Genomic DNA, 15,557 nt, shown 5'->3' on the forward strand with positions numbered 1-15,557 from the left:
ATATTTCAAACATGTACCAAATAATACATAGAAATTAATTGTGCTATCCTTTTTCTTTCAAATTTCATAAAGAAAACATAGTTTGGGACAACTTCCTACCACAGGAATACAATGTTGGCAGAAGTTTACTACAAGATTACCCCTTTTATGTTATGTTTCCTCATTCTGAAATCGCTGTTGATTAAAGTCTGTCATGTGATCAGGAGCAAAAGTCATGGAACCTGGAGGGGGGGGGGGGGTGGAATGCAAAGTGGCCTCGGGCCATGGCTTTAACAGTCGACTACAAATTTGAACTGAAATTAATGCTCATATTTTTTTTCCCAAATACTCATTTCCCAAGTCGATTTTATTGAAAAAAAAACTAATATGCATCAATTAGTGAATTCCATAATGGTTCACACATTTGCTCCAGCGACAATTGCTCCGCTGTAAATTCCACACACGGAATTACCAATTTCATCCCTTGATTTTACACCATAACCTATCCTAAACCTAACATATAACCCAATATCTTAGATGACATAAAGCTCGGAGCAAATGTCGTGTTCACCTTCATAATACATAATACAATTTTCCTAGGATATCAGGATTTCCTAGGTTAGTTCGTATTCTTCCCTGCACATGGGTGTTTACTCGTGGCCTGTTCTATGTTGTATGGCTTGGGGAAAAATGGTTGACCAACACCACTCTCATGATAGTGAACATTGGTTGGTGGCGCATGTATTATGACATGCAATAATCAAACAATGAACGTTATCCAAACGTGATGATCAAGAATCTCTTACCCCGTCATAACCCAATCGCCATGTGTATATTGTGCACAATGTAATGAAATGCTGTAGAACTTAAATGAAGACAAATGCAAGAAAATGTCAAATTGAAATCTCTTCAAAATTTAATCATTCTATCAAGACCACATCATGATTTGATTCATATTTCTTCCAAATGAAAAAAAAAACCCTGGTATGGAATGAAACCCAGGGCCCAGTAACACAAAGGTTAGCCATTAATCGCTAATTTGAAAGAACAATTCTGATTGGTTCCTAGACAGTCTACAGAGCAAAACGCACATGCAACGATGATCTTGATAGGCCATTTCATTTAGCGATTAATCGCTGACCTTTGAGTTACCGGGCCCAGATGACTAACTTGAGATAAAGAAAAGGCAACATTCTCTACAGAGAATATAATGGATCTTTGAAAATTATCTGATTATTCAGGATCTAGTCGTTGGTTCTGCACAATAAACAAAAGTTAGAAATAATTTCATGGGTACAGTTAAACAACACAGTTGAAAGAAAATGTACTTGGCAACCTTGCTCACAAATGATATACTGTATAGCATTAGCAAATAAGTCTGTAAACATGTAATTGCATGATACATTTTTGGGGCCATTTCATTTAGCGATTAATCGCTAACCTCTGAGTTACGGGGCCCAGTCGACTAATTTGAGATAAAAAAAGGCAACATCCTCTACAGAGAATATAATGGATCTTTAAGAATTATTTGACCATCCAGGATGAGTGGTTGGTTCTGCACAATAAACAATCAAAAGTTAGAAATATTTTCATGGGTACAGTTAGACAACATAGTTGAAAAATAATGAAGAAAATGTACTTTGCAACCTTGCTCACAAATGATATACTGTATAGCATTAGCAAATAAGTCTGTAAACATATATTTGCATGATGCATTTTGGAGGTGAAACATATACAAGTTAGGGTAATGCCCTGGATCGCTCCTTGGTCTACTCCCATTTCTTCTACAAGTTCATTGCCACAAAGCCCACCTGGCAGTTTGTCTAATTTCCAGTTATGCTATGCCCATTTGGTCTACCGGTAATCATGGCTTTTGTCCTTGCAATCTATGACAAGTAAAGTTTTCATTGAGAAAAATCAATCATAAATTTTGAAATTATTGTAAAATTAGAACTGATCATTGGACATGAAAGTATGAATTCATCTGCTAAGTTGAACTTGATTTTCGCTAACATTAGGACTTTCCTGGTGTTCCCATTATCAACAGTTTGTACGTACATGGTGAGATATGTGCAATACAATCACTGCTTGCATGAAATAGGACAACTGGAATTTCATTTAAAAAATTATAAATTAGAAGACTTCTTTATAGGATAAGTCCACCTTAACACAATGTTGATTCAAATAAAAAGAGAAAAATCCAACAAGTGTAACACTGAAAATTTCATCAAAATCGGATGTAAACTAAGAAAGTTATAACATCATGAAGTTTCACTCAATTTCACAAAATAGTTATATGCACATTCCGGCTGGTATGCGAATGAGGGAACTGATGATATCACTCACTCACTATTTCTTTTATATTTCATTATATGAAATATTCTTATTTTCTCATTGTCCTGTGAAACAAATTTTTATTTCTCCCTGAATATGTGGCATTACCATTGTCATATCATTTTATGGTTCAGTCAAGTTTGTCTTATTGTAAAATCTGTGGAATTTGAAAAATTGTGTAATAAAAAAAATAAAAAAATAGTGAGGGACATCATTGATTCTCTCATTTGCATGTGACGAATTTGTGCATATAACTATTTTGTGAAAAATAAGAGAACCTTTAAAATGTCATAACTTTCTTATTTAAGCATTGTGCTTGTCTGATTTTTCTCTATTATAATAATATAATAATAATATAGTAATATTTACCCAGGGTAGCCACTTCAGTTTCGAAAACTGTTACCCTGGCTTTAGCTGAGCTGCCTAGGCGCTCAAGCATTGATGAAAATCAAAATTTTCTGAAGTGGACTTGACCTTTAAACATAGCACAATAGGAAATGTACTCAAAATGAGAACGGAAAGCCTATCTATAAAGCAGAGTTTTTATATGACTTGGTGTTGTAACAAATTTCCATATGAACCAGTTTGCATGCTTAGCATGTTCTTCAGCAAACTGATCTCCTAACACCCCCCCACCCCTGACATGATACTAGCTACCTTCACAATCAAGCCCCCTGGTGATGGTGTACAGCTGTAAGTCCACTAATTGCTTACTTACAAACATGCATATGCTTTCTCTTGGCAATAAGAGATATAACATTCCATATTTCCATTATTAAGCGGAGAAATGTCACAAATTAATATATTTTTGAGAGCATCCTGACGGTGCTTTAAAAATGAAAAGAGAAAGGACATAAAAACACAGGACGACGTGTACACAAACATGGACAAAATGATAAACATAACATGCACGGGGGGGGGGGGGTCATTTCTTTGATACTGTCTACTCTGATTGTCTGTGTGAAAGTTTGAGAAAGAAAAAACCTGATTCAACAAAATGACTAATGAGAGACAATAAATATTGACCTTCATTGAAGGGATAATCAGGCTGAAAATTATATCTAAAAAAATAAAGAGTAAAATTCACTGAGCAAAATTCTGAAAATTTAATATAAATCTGTTATTAAATTTCAAAATTCACCAATATTTTGTGAAAACAATTATTTGCATAGAATCATGAATATTCATTCGGTTGGGCTGATGATGTCTCATCCCCATTTTCCCTTTTCTTATGTTATTACATGAAATCATTTTCATTTTATATTTTCATACATGTGTGTATGATATGCCTCCATTACAATATGATAATAATAATTTGCAGCAATGAATATCTAAGACATTAAATCAGATTTTAATCCATTTTTTAAAATTCTTTGACAAAATTTGAATAAACATAATTTCATGTAATAACATACATAAGAACAAGTGGGGATATGACAGCATCAGTTTTCTCATTGAATATTCATGAAGATATGCATAGAACTGTTTCAATGTCAAAATTTTATTTCTTGTCCGATTTTGACCAAATTTTCAGTGTTTTCCTTGTCTAATTTTTCTTTATCTCTTCCAATCGTATTGTTTTCAGCCTGGGATACCCCTTATTAAAGTCAAGTAATGGCCTTACTCGAAGGATAGTTTCAAGTCTACCTTCTCTAAGTCAAATAATGCCATAACTCAAAAGCATGATTTCAGACCAGAATATGCAAAACATGTATCAATAACAATAGGTTAAATTCAACATTTAGATGTTATTAACATGTGCTTAATCAAGGCTCCACACTAACTTTTTTTTCTTGGTGGCCCGATCGGTCCACCAAAATCATCAATTTCATATTTTTGATGGCCTGCAAAGCAAATTTGGTGGCCCTGAAACAATAGAAAACATTTCAATTTAGCAAAACTTTGGTAGCCAAACTGGGCCACCAAGTGGGAGCTCTTACAGAATTTTGGTGGCCATTGCTAATGTCCAGCCCTGGCTTAAATACATGCTTTGCAATCTGGTCCCAATAGATTCAACTTGGGCAGAGCCACCTGTATACTGAAGTTTTTAAAGGTCACACCAGCTTCGTTCAATACCACTAACAGAATAATTTGATTGCTTTCAAGTATTTTGTATGTGTAGTTATACCGAAACCATACTGGTTTGGACACAGGACAAACATCTCTTTTTTAAATAACTGAAATATTATATCACTATTTGTCTTTGACAGGAAAAAAAATGATACATTCAGAATTTAAATTTCACCTTAGAAATAAGGTTTATGGGTAAATATCAGAAAACACAGAAGGAAAAAAATTATTCATACAAGCTCGTAAGGTTTTGAATAAAAATACAGAGAAGTAGAGATCATGTGCATGATGTGTATCAGAGTAACATACCTATCTATGCATACAGTAAAGAATGACATTGATATAAAGACAACGTTTCTATACATACAAACACAAGAAACCCTACTATTTTTCTTTGGCACGCATTTGTGCCCTTTTGCCTGTAAGGGCCTGGAAACCGGACTTGATGCTAGCGACAGAACACCTTGATTGACACCTCTCGCACTGTAAGAAGAAAAGCCGATTCTCTTTGTGCAGGAAGGTTTCGGACGATCTACACGTGTGACACGTTACGTATTCCTCTGCAAAAAAGAAAATCAAGGGTTTATTCAGTTAGCAGGCATCTGCACATTTTGTGAGAGGCTTCCAAATTTTTGGTTTGATTTATCAAGTATCATAAAGCGAAACATCAATGTAGTATAATACTATTGCAAAATGCCATTTAAAGTTACTGAGCATACATACTATGACATGAAGACATTTGATATACTGCCTTCAAATATATTATTTTATCAGTTAATTCTGGAATATTTTGAATGACATTCACAAATCTTTATCACAGCTACTATTAATAAAAAATATAATTTCTACCAATATAATCTAAAGTGAGGTAAGTAGGAAGAGAAGAGCATTATTAAATTATTAGAAACATTAAATTAATATATCCCCAAAGTTTTCATATCAGTATTAATGAGTCGAATTACAAAAAATTGGAACATCTCCATACTCCAGAGCATTAAAACCAGTATTCAGCTTGGGTAAATTCCCAAAATGTGTCTAGATTACTATTCCAATTCCTTACTAGATCATATGAGTATGTATTCCAAGAAACAGTGAAAGAAGGGGGGGGGGGAGAAACGAAAATGTGATTCACATGATTAAATTTGTAATTTTACATGAATTCAATTTTACAATTCAATGAATAAATGTACACCAACAATGGCAAACATTTTACGATACTTACTAATATATCTCCTGAGTACACTTTCCATTTGTTTTTGTTGGAAGCGACCTTTGATAATGAGCTGGTTATTTCCGTCTATGGACCCGCTCGTCCCTAACTCGGCTAATAAGAAGTTGAGCAGATGCTCTGTGGGTCTATGAAGCCTGTGTGGAAAAAATTACGAAAAAAACCTAGAATTATCACCTAATGCGATTCAAGCAGAAACTAATCACATAGTTGCAGCAAACAATTTCATGAGAAAATTGTTAAAACTCAAGGCTAATTGTCACCATATTGTTGTAGATCAAGATCTGGTATATTTAAGCATACTGTACTATGTGAAGCTGAAAAAAAAACTACACAGACTGGGTGCCCATGGTTTGATAGGAACACAAATACAAGGACACTAAGAAAAAGAAGAATATGCATCGAACCTAGAAGTAGAACTGATCGCTACAGGAACAGCCCAGTCCCCTTCTTTACGAGACTTTTAAACTCACATGGACTGTGAAGAACTATGTCTTTATACCTTTGTTGCTTTATTTGTAGCTTCTCTTAAACTGTAACTGACTTTTGAAATATTTTTCTAATTGTTAATTTCTGCAGTAATCATTCAACTTTCTCTTCCGAAAAATCACTGGCTAATGTTATAACCCACTTTACACCTACATTTTTGTTCAGATCATATTACTTCCACGTCCTCTTATTTTAATTTAAATTTCTTTTGAGATAATTCATTCATTACTCCGATTCCCTTAACTATTATTATTACCATCAACACAGTGTTTATTTAGAATCATTATCAAGCATGTCGAGAGCAATCCCAACCCAGATTACTGTATCATTTATAATATTTATACATGTTTTCCTCCTTCAGTTCCACCCAATTAATAGCTTTATTTTTTTTCTTTTCTACAAAGCAAGTAATTTCATACAATCCTCTGTATTGTTATTCATTCAAAATTGGTTAAATATATATTTATGTTAAAATGTGCATTATGTTAAAGGTATATACATCTAGTCTACTCCTAACCTTTCCCCATTCCTGTATTTGACATTACTTCTCCCTCTCTATGCTTTTCTTTTTGTATCCCCTTTCCAGTATTATACATTAGCATACTTTGTTATTTTTTTTACTGTTTCGCTTGTTTGTTTACTAAGATTTTACTATGTACAAATTCATGCAATTCAGCCTTTGGCTGCTAATTGAATTTTTATCACAATAAATACCATTTATCTATCTATCTATCATACTGAAGATACCCAATGTGCATGTGAGGTAATTGATTGGAAAATGACTCTATAAGGTACCTTGCTAGAATGCAGGCAGAAATTAAGTTCTTATTTTTCCAAAGGGCTACTTTTCAAAACTTACTGCCTAAATCTTCAAAATTGGATAAGCTTTAACATTGCATTGAGTAATGCCTGGAGATTTTCCAGGGCTCCTTTTCAAGTTTCGAGGGCTCTTTTAAGCATTTTTTTTTTTTTGGGGGGGGATCATCACGAGCCCCATGTAATTTTTCCGAACTAGAATGTCATGTTTACTTGGGAGACATTTTCTTCCTGAATCCTTAGCGCGTATTTTCTAGTTACACATACAAACAATCATTTTGCGACCGTTACCACAAATGTTATTTATGTTTAATATCCAAGCCCCATGATGAGGACCCAATGCCACAATATACCACTGCCATCGCATCGCAGTTTCCGACACTTCAATAAATGCTTTTTGTAGGCCTTTCACTCTAAGATCAAGAGCACCAATTTGCTATGAACAATTTTCAAAGGTTTATTGTTGTAATGTGCCACTACCATGGCAATGCCATTTCTGACACATTATAAAATGTCTTCACTCTATGTTCATGTAAATTAATTGAAATATGTCAGTAAAATGAATCTTCACACTCACATTTTACAAATTTCTGTGAAGTTGACAAAGGAGCTTTTCTTGGTTCCAATCCTAACGACCTGAGGAGGCCTCATGATGAATCTCTTCTTCTCTCCTGTTACCATGTCAGGATTCTTTGATCTCATGATGTCAAATGCCCTCGTTAGTAACTACATAAAGAACAAGAAAAGAAAAGTAATAAAAGCGAACAGATGTATAAAGATTCTATAATAGTATGACATCAAATACACTTGTATTTGAATAAAGAAAAGAAAAGGAACAATAATAAACAAAATGCAGTGTTTTTGTTTTCTTTCCTTTGCTTTATCTCATATGAAATGTAATGAACAAAATTCAGGAAAACCACAATTTTATGCAATGTACTATTCTCTTGGTAGCAATATGATGATGATGACCATATTGCCAAAAGTATCAGTGAATGTGCTTTAGCTTCATAATATCATGAATTATGTTAATATTCTGTGATCATGTAAATGTGGTCATCATTGCCAACATCATCACCATTTTCACAATAACTGCACATGTACATCATCACGAAATACTAGTATTGACATACAATATTAGTGTTACATTCACCATTTCTGTATTAAAAATGCATTACATATGTCTTTTTTTCTATACATTTATACATTATACACAGATGTATGTCCTTAAATACACACAACTATAATCAAGTGTTTATAATCCTTAAACAAATGATAATAATGGTCAATATTCCTGGAGCAACTTTTCCACAAGATTCAAAGCTCTTTGAGTTAGCTATCCCAGGTTAACAAATTACCAGTCAGTGACAGTATCGATCAACTCATGTAAGTTCAGTACATACATTACAACTTACTTCATCATATGTGTAATCACGTTCTGTTCCAGCCCACGTTGTACCGCTTGTGTCCTTTAATTCTGAATTATCTATAAAAACAAGAACAAAAAACATGGAAAAAAACCTTGATCAAAAGATCCAAAATAGATTTCAAATTGTGGCAAAAAAAAGAGAGCAAATATTAAGTCTTGCAATACTTGTAGTGTGAAACAAAACAGTTTACAAAGCAAGACTGCAACTTTACGAGTGCAATGCACATAGCAACCTTGCAACATAATTGAATAAAAGTATCAAGCATACATAATAATAATAATAGCTGGATTTATAAAGCGCTTTTTGCCTGAGGAAACAAAGCGCTGCTATTATTACCCTGGCTTTAGCTTGAGCTACCATCATCGTCGCTCAGTGCATTCAAGGAAATAATCCTACCAGGTACCCATTCACTTCACCTGGGTCGAGTGCAGCACAGTGGATAAATTTCTTGTTGAAGAAAAACACGTCATGGCTATGATTCGAGCCCAAGACCAAAGGCGAGAGTCAGAACCGCTAGACGACGACGCGCCCACAACGTGCCCACATGTTACAGGGAATATTAGAAATTGACGAGAAATTATTGGCAATATACACAAGTGAACCAACACAAATAATACTGTAAAAGTAAAAGAAAACAAGGAAACCAGGCCATTATAAAAAATTTCTTTAAAGAAGATAGGTTCTGTACAGTCCTGCAGCGAAAATAGGACCAATCATACGTTTCCTATTAGAAACGATTGACTTACCATCTTCTTTTCCAGTGACAGGTTCGACAACATCATCTCCATCCAAGTCTTCGATTCGCTTCTTCTTTTTCTTTTTCTTCTTCTTCTGTTTTGTGATATCCAGATCTTCCATCTCTGGCATATCTTCCAGTGCCATGGGAGTGTCTTCCTCGGCCGGCTCTTTGCTGGTGTTATCATCCACATCCTAGAAAGACGAGAGATGGAAGACACTTGATAAGAGACACAAACTCACATGACTTATCATTTGATGGCATCAACATCATAAAATGTCTTAGCTCTGTGCACGTTAATAAGAGACCCAAAGGGGGCTGTATCCCCCAAATAATTGCCAGTTTAAATTTTCCACAACTTTGCCATTTTGAGCATTTATCTACCCATTCTTGTTCATTTGTAATTCAAGACAGTGTGGCCAATCTTCCTAAAATAAGCAATATCAGCAATTTTTTTTCTCATGAAAAACTGAATTTAAAGTGTCTGCAAATCATACAAAGCAACATCTAAGACTAATGTACACTGCATCCAAGCTCAAATCTATTCAGACCAAGGTCAATAGTCTCAGAGTACGACTAGTACTTGCCACCATGGCACACTCAAAACTAGGCTCTTTTTACCATCCTATTCTGCTTCAAATTTGTAATAAAACTCTTTGCACTTGGATATTTGGCCTCTCCAAACCTATGTTTCTGGCTTTCAAAACTTCAACAGCTTCGAGCTGAGATTGCATAATGCAATATGATGCAAGGTGCACTGCAGATTGCCACATAGCCACAGATTCTCACGCATGATGAAAGGGATGATACTCATGAAGATATGCAAAGAACTGTTTCACCGTCATAAAGGAAAAAACTTTGAATTTTCCCAACTTTGTTATTCCTTGTCTGATTTTGATAAGATTTTCAGTGTTTTGTGTGTCTATTTTTACTCTTTTTGTTCAAATCACACAATTTTCTACCTGGAGTATCCCTTCAAAGGCGCTACTTACTGGTAAGGCTGACTCCAAACCATCCATCACAAAAGCCGTCTTCTTCTTTTTCTTCTTCTTTTTCAACGCTGTGAAATCTTCCAGGTCAAGTTCATCGACTGCAAAACAATTCAATGAAGAAATGTACATCAATAATGGCAAACGTTCATGTTGTAGCATTAGGGTTAGAAGCTCAAAATAAACATGGCAGGTATTCGTAACACGGAAATGGAACCATATGAAACCTACATGAGTCAGAGCTGCCAACCTGAAAAAGAACATTTCAGTATTTTTTAAGTTGAAAATCAGTATTTCGGTGAGGAAATCAGTATTTTCAAAAAATACCATAGGACAACACATATAGCTGAAACTTTAGAAATCAGTATTTTACATTAAACTATCAGTATTTTTCTCACTTTTCAGTAGTAAATACTGAAAATCAGTACTACTTGGCAGCTCTGCATGAGTGTATATTACATTGAAACTTAAAAGTGGCCAAAGAAGCATGCTGATCTTTAAAGATATATTTCCTTCACTGCATAATCCTTTGGTAAACAATGTTGAAGGTGGAGAATATACGGCCTTAGAGGCATTGGCTAGCTTTGCAAACAACCAATTTAAAATTCTCCAAACAGAGATGAAACATGTGTATCAGTACATCATTACATGTATCAGATCTAAAAAGAAAAAAATACCCGGAAAACAACAATTATTGAGAGTAAAAAGCTACAAGTACATGTACATCGCAAACCACAATTTTATAATTTTGTGTTTCTGAGTCAGAACACTTTTTATAGAGTATACATGTGTTTCCAGAATTCCAGTCACTTTATATTTCAAATTTTTGAAGCACTACATAATGATTTTTGGACAATTTCTTATGGGCTTCACTTTTGTAACATATCACAGACTCGTGTGAAGAGAGGGACCTTGCAACTAATACTTATTTAAGTCAAATCAATGTTAGCCTATAGATGCCAGGATATAGACATGTACATGTATGGTTGCTAAAAGCAATATGATGATTAATTCCATACCAACCAAAAGCTGTAAAGTTTGTGCGTGTGTTTTGAACCTTGCCTTAATATGCTTTTTTCACCTTAAACTTCAATTTCATCAATTCTTTACGTATCTATTCATGGTATCGTGCTACTCAAGCTAGGTTACAGAATTACTGACGAATGGTGCCATGGTCAGGCTACCAAAATGTCATGTAAAATCAAAACCAATTATACTAAAAACTGACTATAGTTGATTCCAATTTTGAAGCTTATTTGAATTACATGATTTTGCTAAATTCAGGACTTATCAAAATGATCAATTTGATCCATATTCAGAGTGTCTATTGTTTCTCTCCTGTGGAATCACCGTAAATCAGGTTTGGCTGAATCAAACATTTTTTGTCATACTGTAGCTAACTCAACTACAAATTAAATAACACAATACAATTAATAAACTTACAATTATCTGCTGATGCTTTTTCTTTCTTTTTCTTCTTCTCTCCTTCTCCTTGCGTCTCCTCGGTTGGTTTCGTCTCTGAATCCACATTCTCTGTTTCTGCTGCCGGTGCATCAGCTTCCTCATTCTGAGTTTCACCACCGAGGGCAGCATCTAAATCAAAGGGCGTCTTCTTCTTCTTCTTTTTCTTCTTCATAGAAGGATCAAAGATCTGTATAATATACAGACAAGTAAAAAATGGATGGTTACCAGCATAATCATATATCATATGATATCATAATCATATATATTTGAGCTTATATACTCCGCACATTTTTTTTCCTTTCTAAGACAAGTGTATGCTCATGAAATTAAGAAATTAAACAAATAAAAAAGGATAATGATATTTTAAAACTTTATCATAAAGACATCAATTACAAATAAAGCAGATCTAAAGAACACTTTATTTGGTAAATCCCATGTACACCAAACAGACCAATATATTATATTGTGAATGAATCCATACATTTCATTAACAAAATAAATTGTAATTACGTACTGTAGACTAGAAGATACATCAGTGTATGTTGCAAGCACGATAATACACTATCATTGAGATGTTTTCTATTTAATGTAGTGTATATAATAACAAAGTGTTTTGATTGGGAACATGCGTTAACGTACATTCATTTTGATACAAATATATGAATGGAGTCATTTGAATTTATTGTGTTTATGTTAAACGTCAGTCATAATCTTGAAAAGCAATGGATCTTTTTAGGTTTTATGTTACTTGTACATGTAAAAATGTGGAGGGTTTGAACATGTATGTAGTTTTGGAAACCTATATACTTGAATCAGATCTAATTTAGTTGATTTTGAAGGCCTAATTTAAAAAATAACATTACCTTCCATTGATATGGCGTGAAAAGCATTTTTTTTATTTAGTATTTTAGATCTACATGTACCTAACAATATCGCTCTACGTAAAAAATAACGAATGTACCATTGATACAGCTTGATAAGGCGTTATCAGTTTGTTTATTTTTTTCTTTATAGAAGTGTTTTGGATCTGCTTAACAAAACTGATGCCCCCCCATAGGGATAGTAACTATTATTTTGCTTGTGATAGAAATTTGCACCAGATGATCCTGTCCGTTTTCTTCGGGGACTTCTCATTTAACAGTATTTTTACCCAGACCAGAAGGCAGTTCCCTCAAGGAGAAAAGCCAGCCAAAAAACCCTGATGGATTAAGTAAAAGTGTGGCGGACACAGCAGTCTAGTAAATAGACCAGTTTGTAGTTACTTCATGGACAATTTTGGTCAAATGACCTTTCATTTCTTTCATCATGATAGGCAGATTTCAAAGCAAGATATTACGTAAGCTTGCCTTACATAGCAGGATGAAGAAATTGAATAGACCAGGTGACTAGAATAGCACACAAATGAACACTTAATAAAGGCATTTGTTGCTTTTCTACTTTGAATGCATATCTTAGCATGTTGCACAATGTACTTTGCAAACTGTGAAATACCAGTCGTTCGTGGAAGTATTGTTGTTTTTTGTGGATATAATTGAAAATGACAATTCAAAAGAATATATGAAAAATCAAGACATCAAAGTTGGTGCTTATCTCATTAGATTTTAAAGCACCATGTCATTTTAGTACAAATGACCTTCTTCTGATCATGCGTAGAATCTTTTGATCATGCGCAGAAAGGAACTACGAACTGGCTTGTAGGGCATACACAGTGGCAGACAGTGACCTGGAGGAGACAAAGCATTGGAGGGGCACTATATTGTTCACAAACAATACAGTGCCCCTCCAATGCTTTGTCTCCTCCAGAATACAGTGCCCCTCCAATGCTTTGTCTCCTCTAGGTCACTGTCAGCCACTGGGCCTGGGCATACATGTAAATCTACAGTGAACTATCATTCGGTACTACAAAAGTACCGACGTCCAGTATCAATCGCGGTGTCGCTCACTATGTGCTATTGCGCTCATTTTTCCAGACATGATAGTTTCAGCTTTAAAATGATACAAATTTCAAAACAATATCTCTCCGTTCAACTGAGCTTTAAAATTATAAAAAATTTCAAAACAATATCTCTCCGTTCAACTGAGATACAATATGTTAAACTGAATGAAAATGGAAAAAGCATAAGAAAAAATCTTTTTATAGGGCCAAGACGCATGGCCATCTAATTAGTATTTGCTTGAAATATTGATCTTACAGTGTACCTGATTTTCGTAAGAATAAGCTGCAGTCTCAAAATGATTTGAAAGGCTCATGTAATACTCATAATAATATCCACGGGACTGCCACAGATACATGTAGCATGGTAATCTGGGCAAGTTGTATGCCAAAATATGTGAGCCAATTTTTATGTACAATATTATATCTCACTGTTTCAAATTAGTTCTACAATTTTTATCTGATCATTTGTGATGAAAAAATATTTTTTTTCTGACTTCAGATATACTGTATGGTATTAAGGCACAAAGTCTGTGCGAAAGTGTATCTGTGCGATTCTAGCAAAAGAACATATATGCGACAGCCCCTCTTTATAAATTCTATTCAGACATTGATCATGATAACACTAACAGACTCTCTACAAAATTTATTTTGACCCTAAGGTCTTTAAATTTAAACTTTAAATTTAATAGGCATAGACCTAGTTGAAATTGAACAATAAAAAACAACAAGAAAGAGTCATTGATCATGTTGATAGTCTATACTTGGTTTGGTCTCATGGGTTTCATGGCAGCCAGAGGCTGGGCAGGGAATATAATACACGTGGCCCTAATATTATATTTACAGAGATGCAAAGTTCAAAGACCAGCTATGCGTGAGATTTTCTGTGAATCCGAGTGAGATCCACAGACATTGTGTACATATGGGGATAGGCTGTGATAGTTGCGTGAGACAGAGATTTGAGGGGATGAACAAGAGTCCAAAATGCTTGAGTCTCACGCATAATGCTAGACCATAAGCTTCGGTCTCTGTTATGTTGGTTGTTCAGCTGAACTCTTTGGCTTCACTCACCAAATACAGAGACCGAAGTTCTAGCGCGATCTGTACAGGGGACTCAATGGCCATATGTTTATGTACTTAAGATCGGATAAAACGGGGAAGTGAATTTGCGAGACAGCCGAGGTAAGTCACTTTTTTAATTCCTTTTCACTTGATTTTTCTCCGTTTTTTGGCAATTAATGCCAAGAGGGAATATTGAATTGTATTTTAGGCACGTTATTTCTCAAAATTTTTATTCATTAAAGAAAAAATTGAAGAGCCCCGACGGGGGGATTTTGCATTGCAAGTCCCCTAGGCCCTAATGTTGGCTGCACGATAGCGAGCCGTCAGTGTACGAGGAGAAATTTTTTTTTTAAATGTTAAAAAACTCCTCGAAACAGACGGCTGCCAGCTGTCTAGCATAATGCGTGAGACTTGGTAGCTCTGTATTTACAATATCATGATTATGGCATAATTATTGGGGGATTTAGAAAAATCCTTCTTGTGGAAACAGAAATTGAAGTTTTGAACAATCATTTTTTATTCTTGGAGTTGGAAATTTAGCATGGCCATGCCCATGGTGAATATGTTAGTAGGCCTAGATCTAAACAATGGTAGGATTAGATTTAATCTAGTCGTAAGTCTATAGAAAAAATAAAGGATTCACTTAGTAAAATAAATACACAATTAAGATCGTATGAAAACATTTTGGAGGTCTGACAGTGTCATTACCGCTTCATTGTCTTCCTGAACTTCGTCCGTCATTTTCTTCGACTTCGTTTCTGACTTTTCTGTCTCCGACTTTACAGCTTCGTTTTGACTAACTTAGAAAAGAAACTCTCCCTTTTCTTCAGAATGTTGAAATACAGATGCAAATCTACTGGTGTTAATCTACAGTTAGTACACAACAATGTGTAGTAGATCTATAGTAACTCGTCAAATGTCCAGTTCCTATTCCAGTAGTACCACAGCACAGCTGGTTTGTAAAATAGTGCAATATGTAGATACGGTAGACAGCATTACCGCAATACCGGCTTTATACACACATGTG

The 15,557-nt window shown here is 34.7% G+C and overlaps 1 protein-coding gene and 1 long non-coding RNA gene across 2 annotated transcripts; both read right to left on the reverse strand.

The window, feature by feature from the left end:
- Positions 1-872: 872 nt before the first annotated feature.
- LOC121407995 lies at positions 873-2,230 on the reverse strand. Its single transcript, XR_005968975.1, has 2 exons — positions 1,627-2,230; positions 873-1,315 (listed from the first exon to the last, which is right to left on the reverse strand). It is a non-coding gene; the product is annotated as an uncharacterized LOC121407995 (long non-coding RNA).
- A 1,886-nt stretch (positions 2,231-4,116) lies between these two features.
- LOC121407996 (eukaryotic translation initiation factor 2 subunit 2-like) lies at positions 4,117-15,557 on the reverse strand. Its single transcript, XM_041599287.1, has 8 exons — positions 15,239-15,557; positions 11,515-11,722; positions 10,075-10,172; positions 9,093-9,276; positions 8,332-8,402; positions 7,494-7,642; positions 5,606-5,748; positions 4,117-4,943 (listed from the first exon to the last, which is right to left on the reverse strand). Exons 1-8 carry the CDS (start codon positions 15,269-15,271, stop codon positions 4,768-4,770), a joined length of 1,062 nt encoding a protein of 353 aa, XP_041455221.1. The 5' UTR covers positions 15,272-15,557; the 3' UTR covers positions 4,117-4,767.

Source organism: Lytechinus variegatus, chromosome 2, assembly GCF_018143015.1.
Source record: "Lytechinus variegatus isolate NC3 chromosome 2, Lvar_3.0, whole genome shotgun sequence".
Lineage (NCBI taxonomy): Eukaryota > Metazoa > Echinodermata > Echinoidea > Temnopleuroida > Toxopneustidae > Lytechinus > Lytechinus variegatus.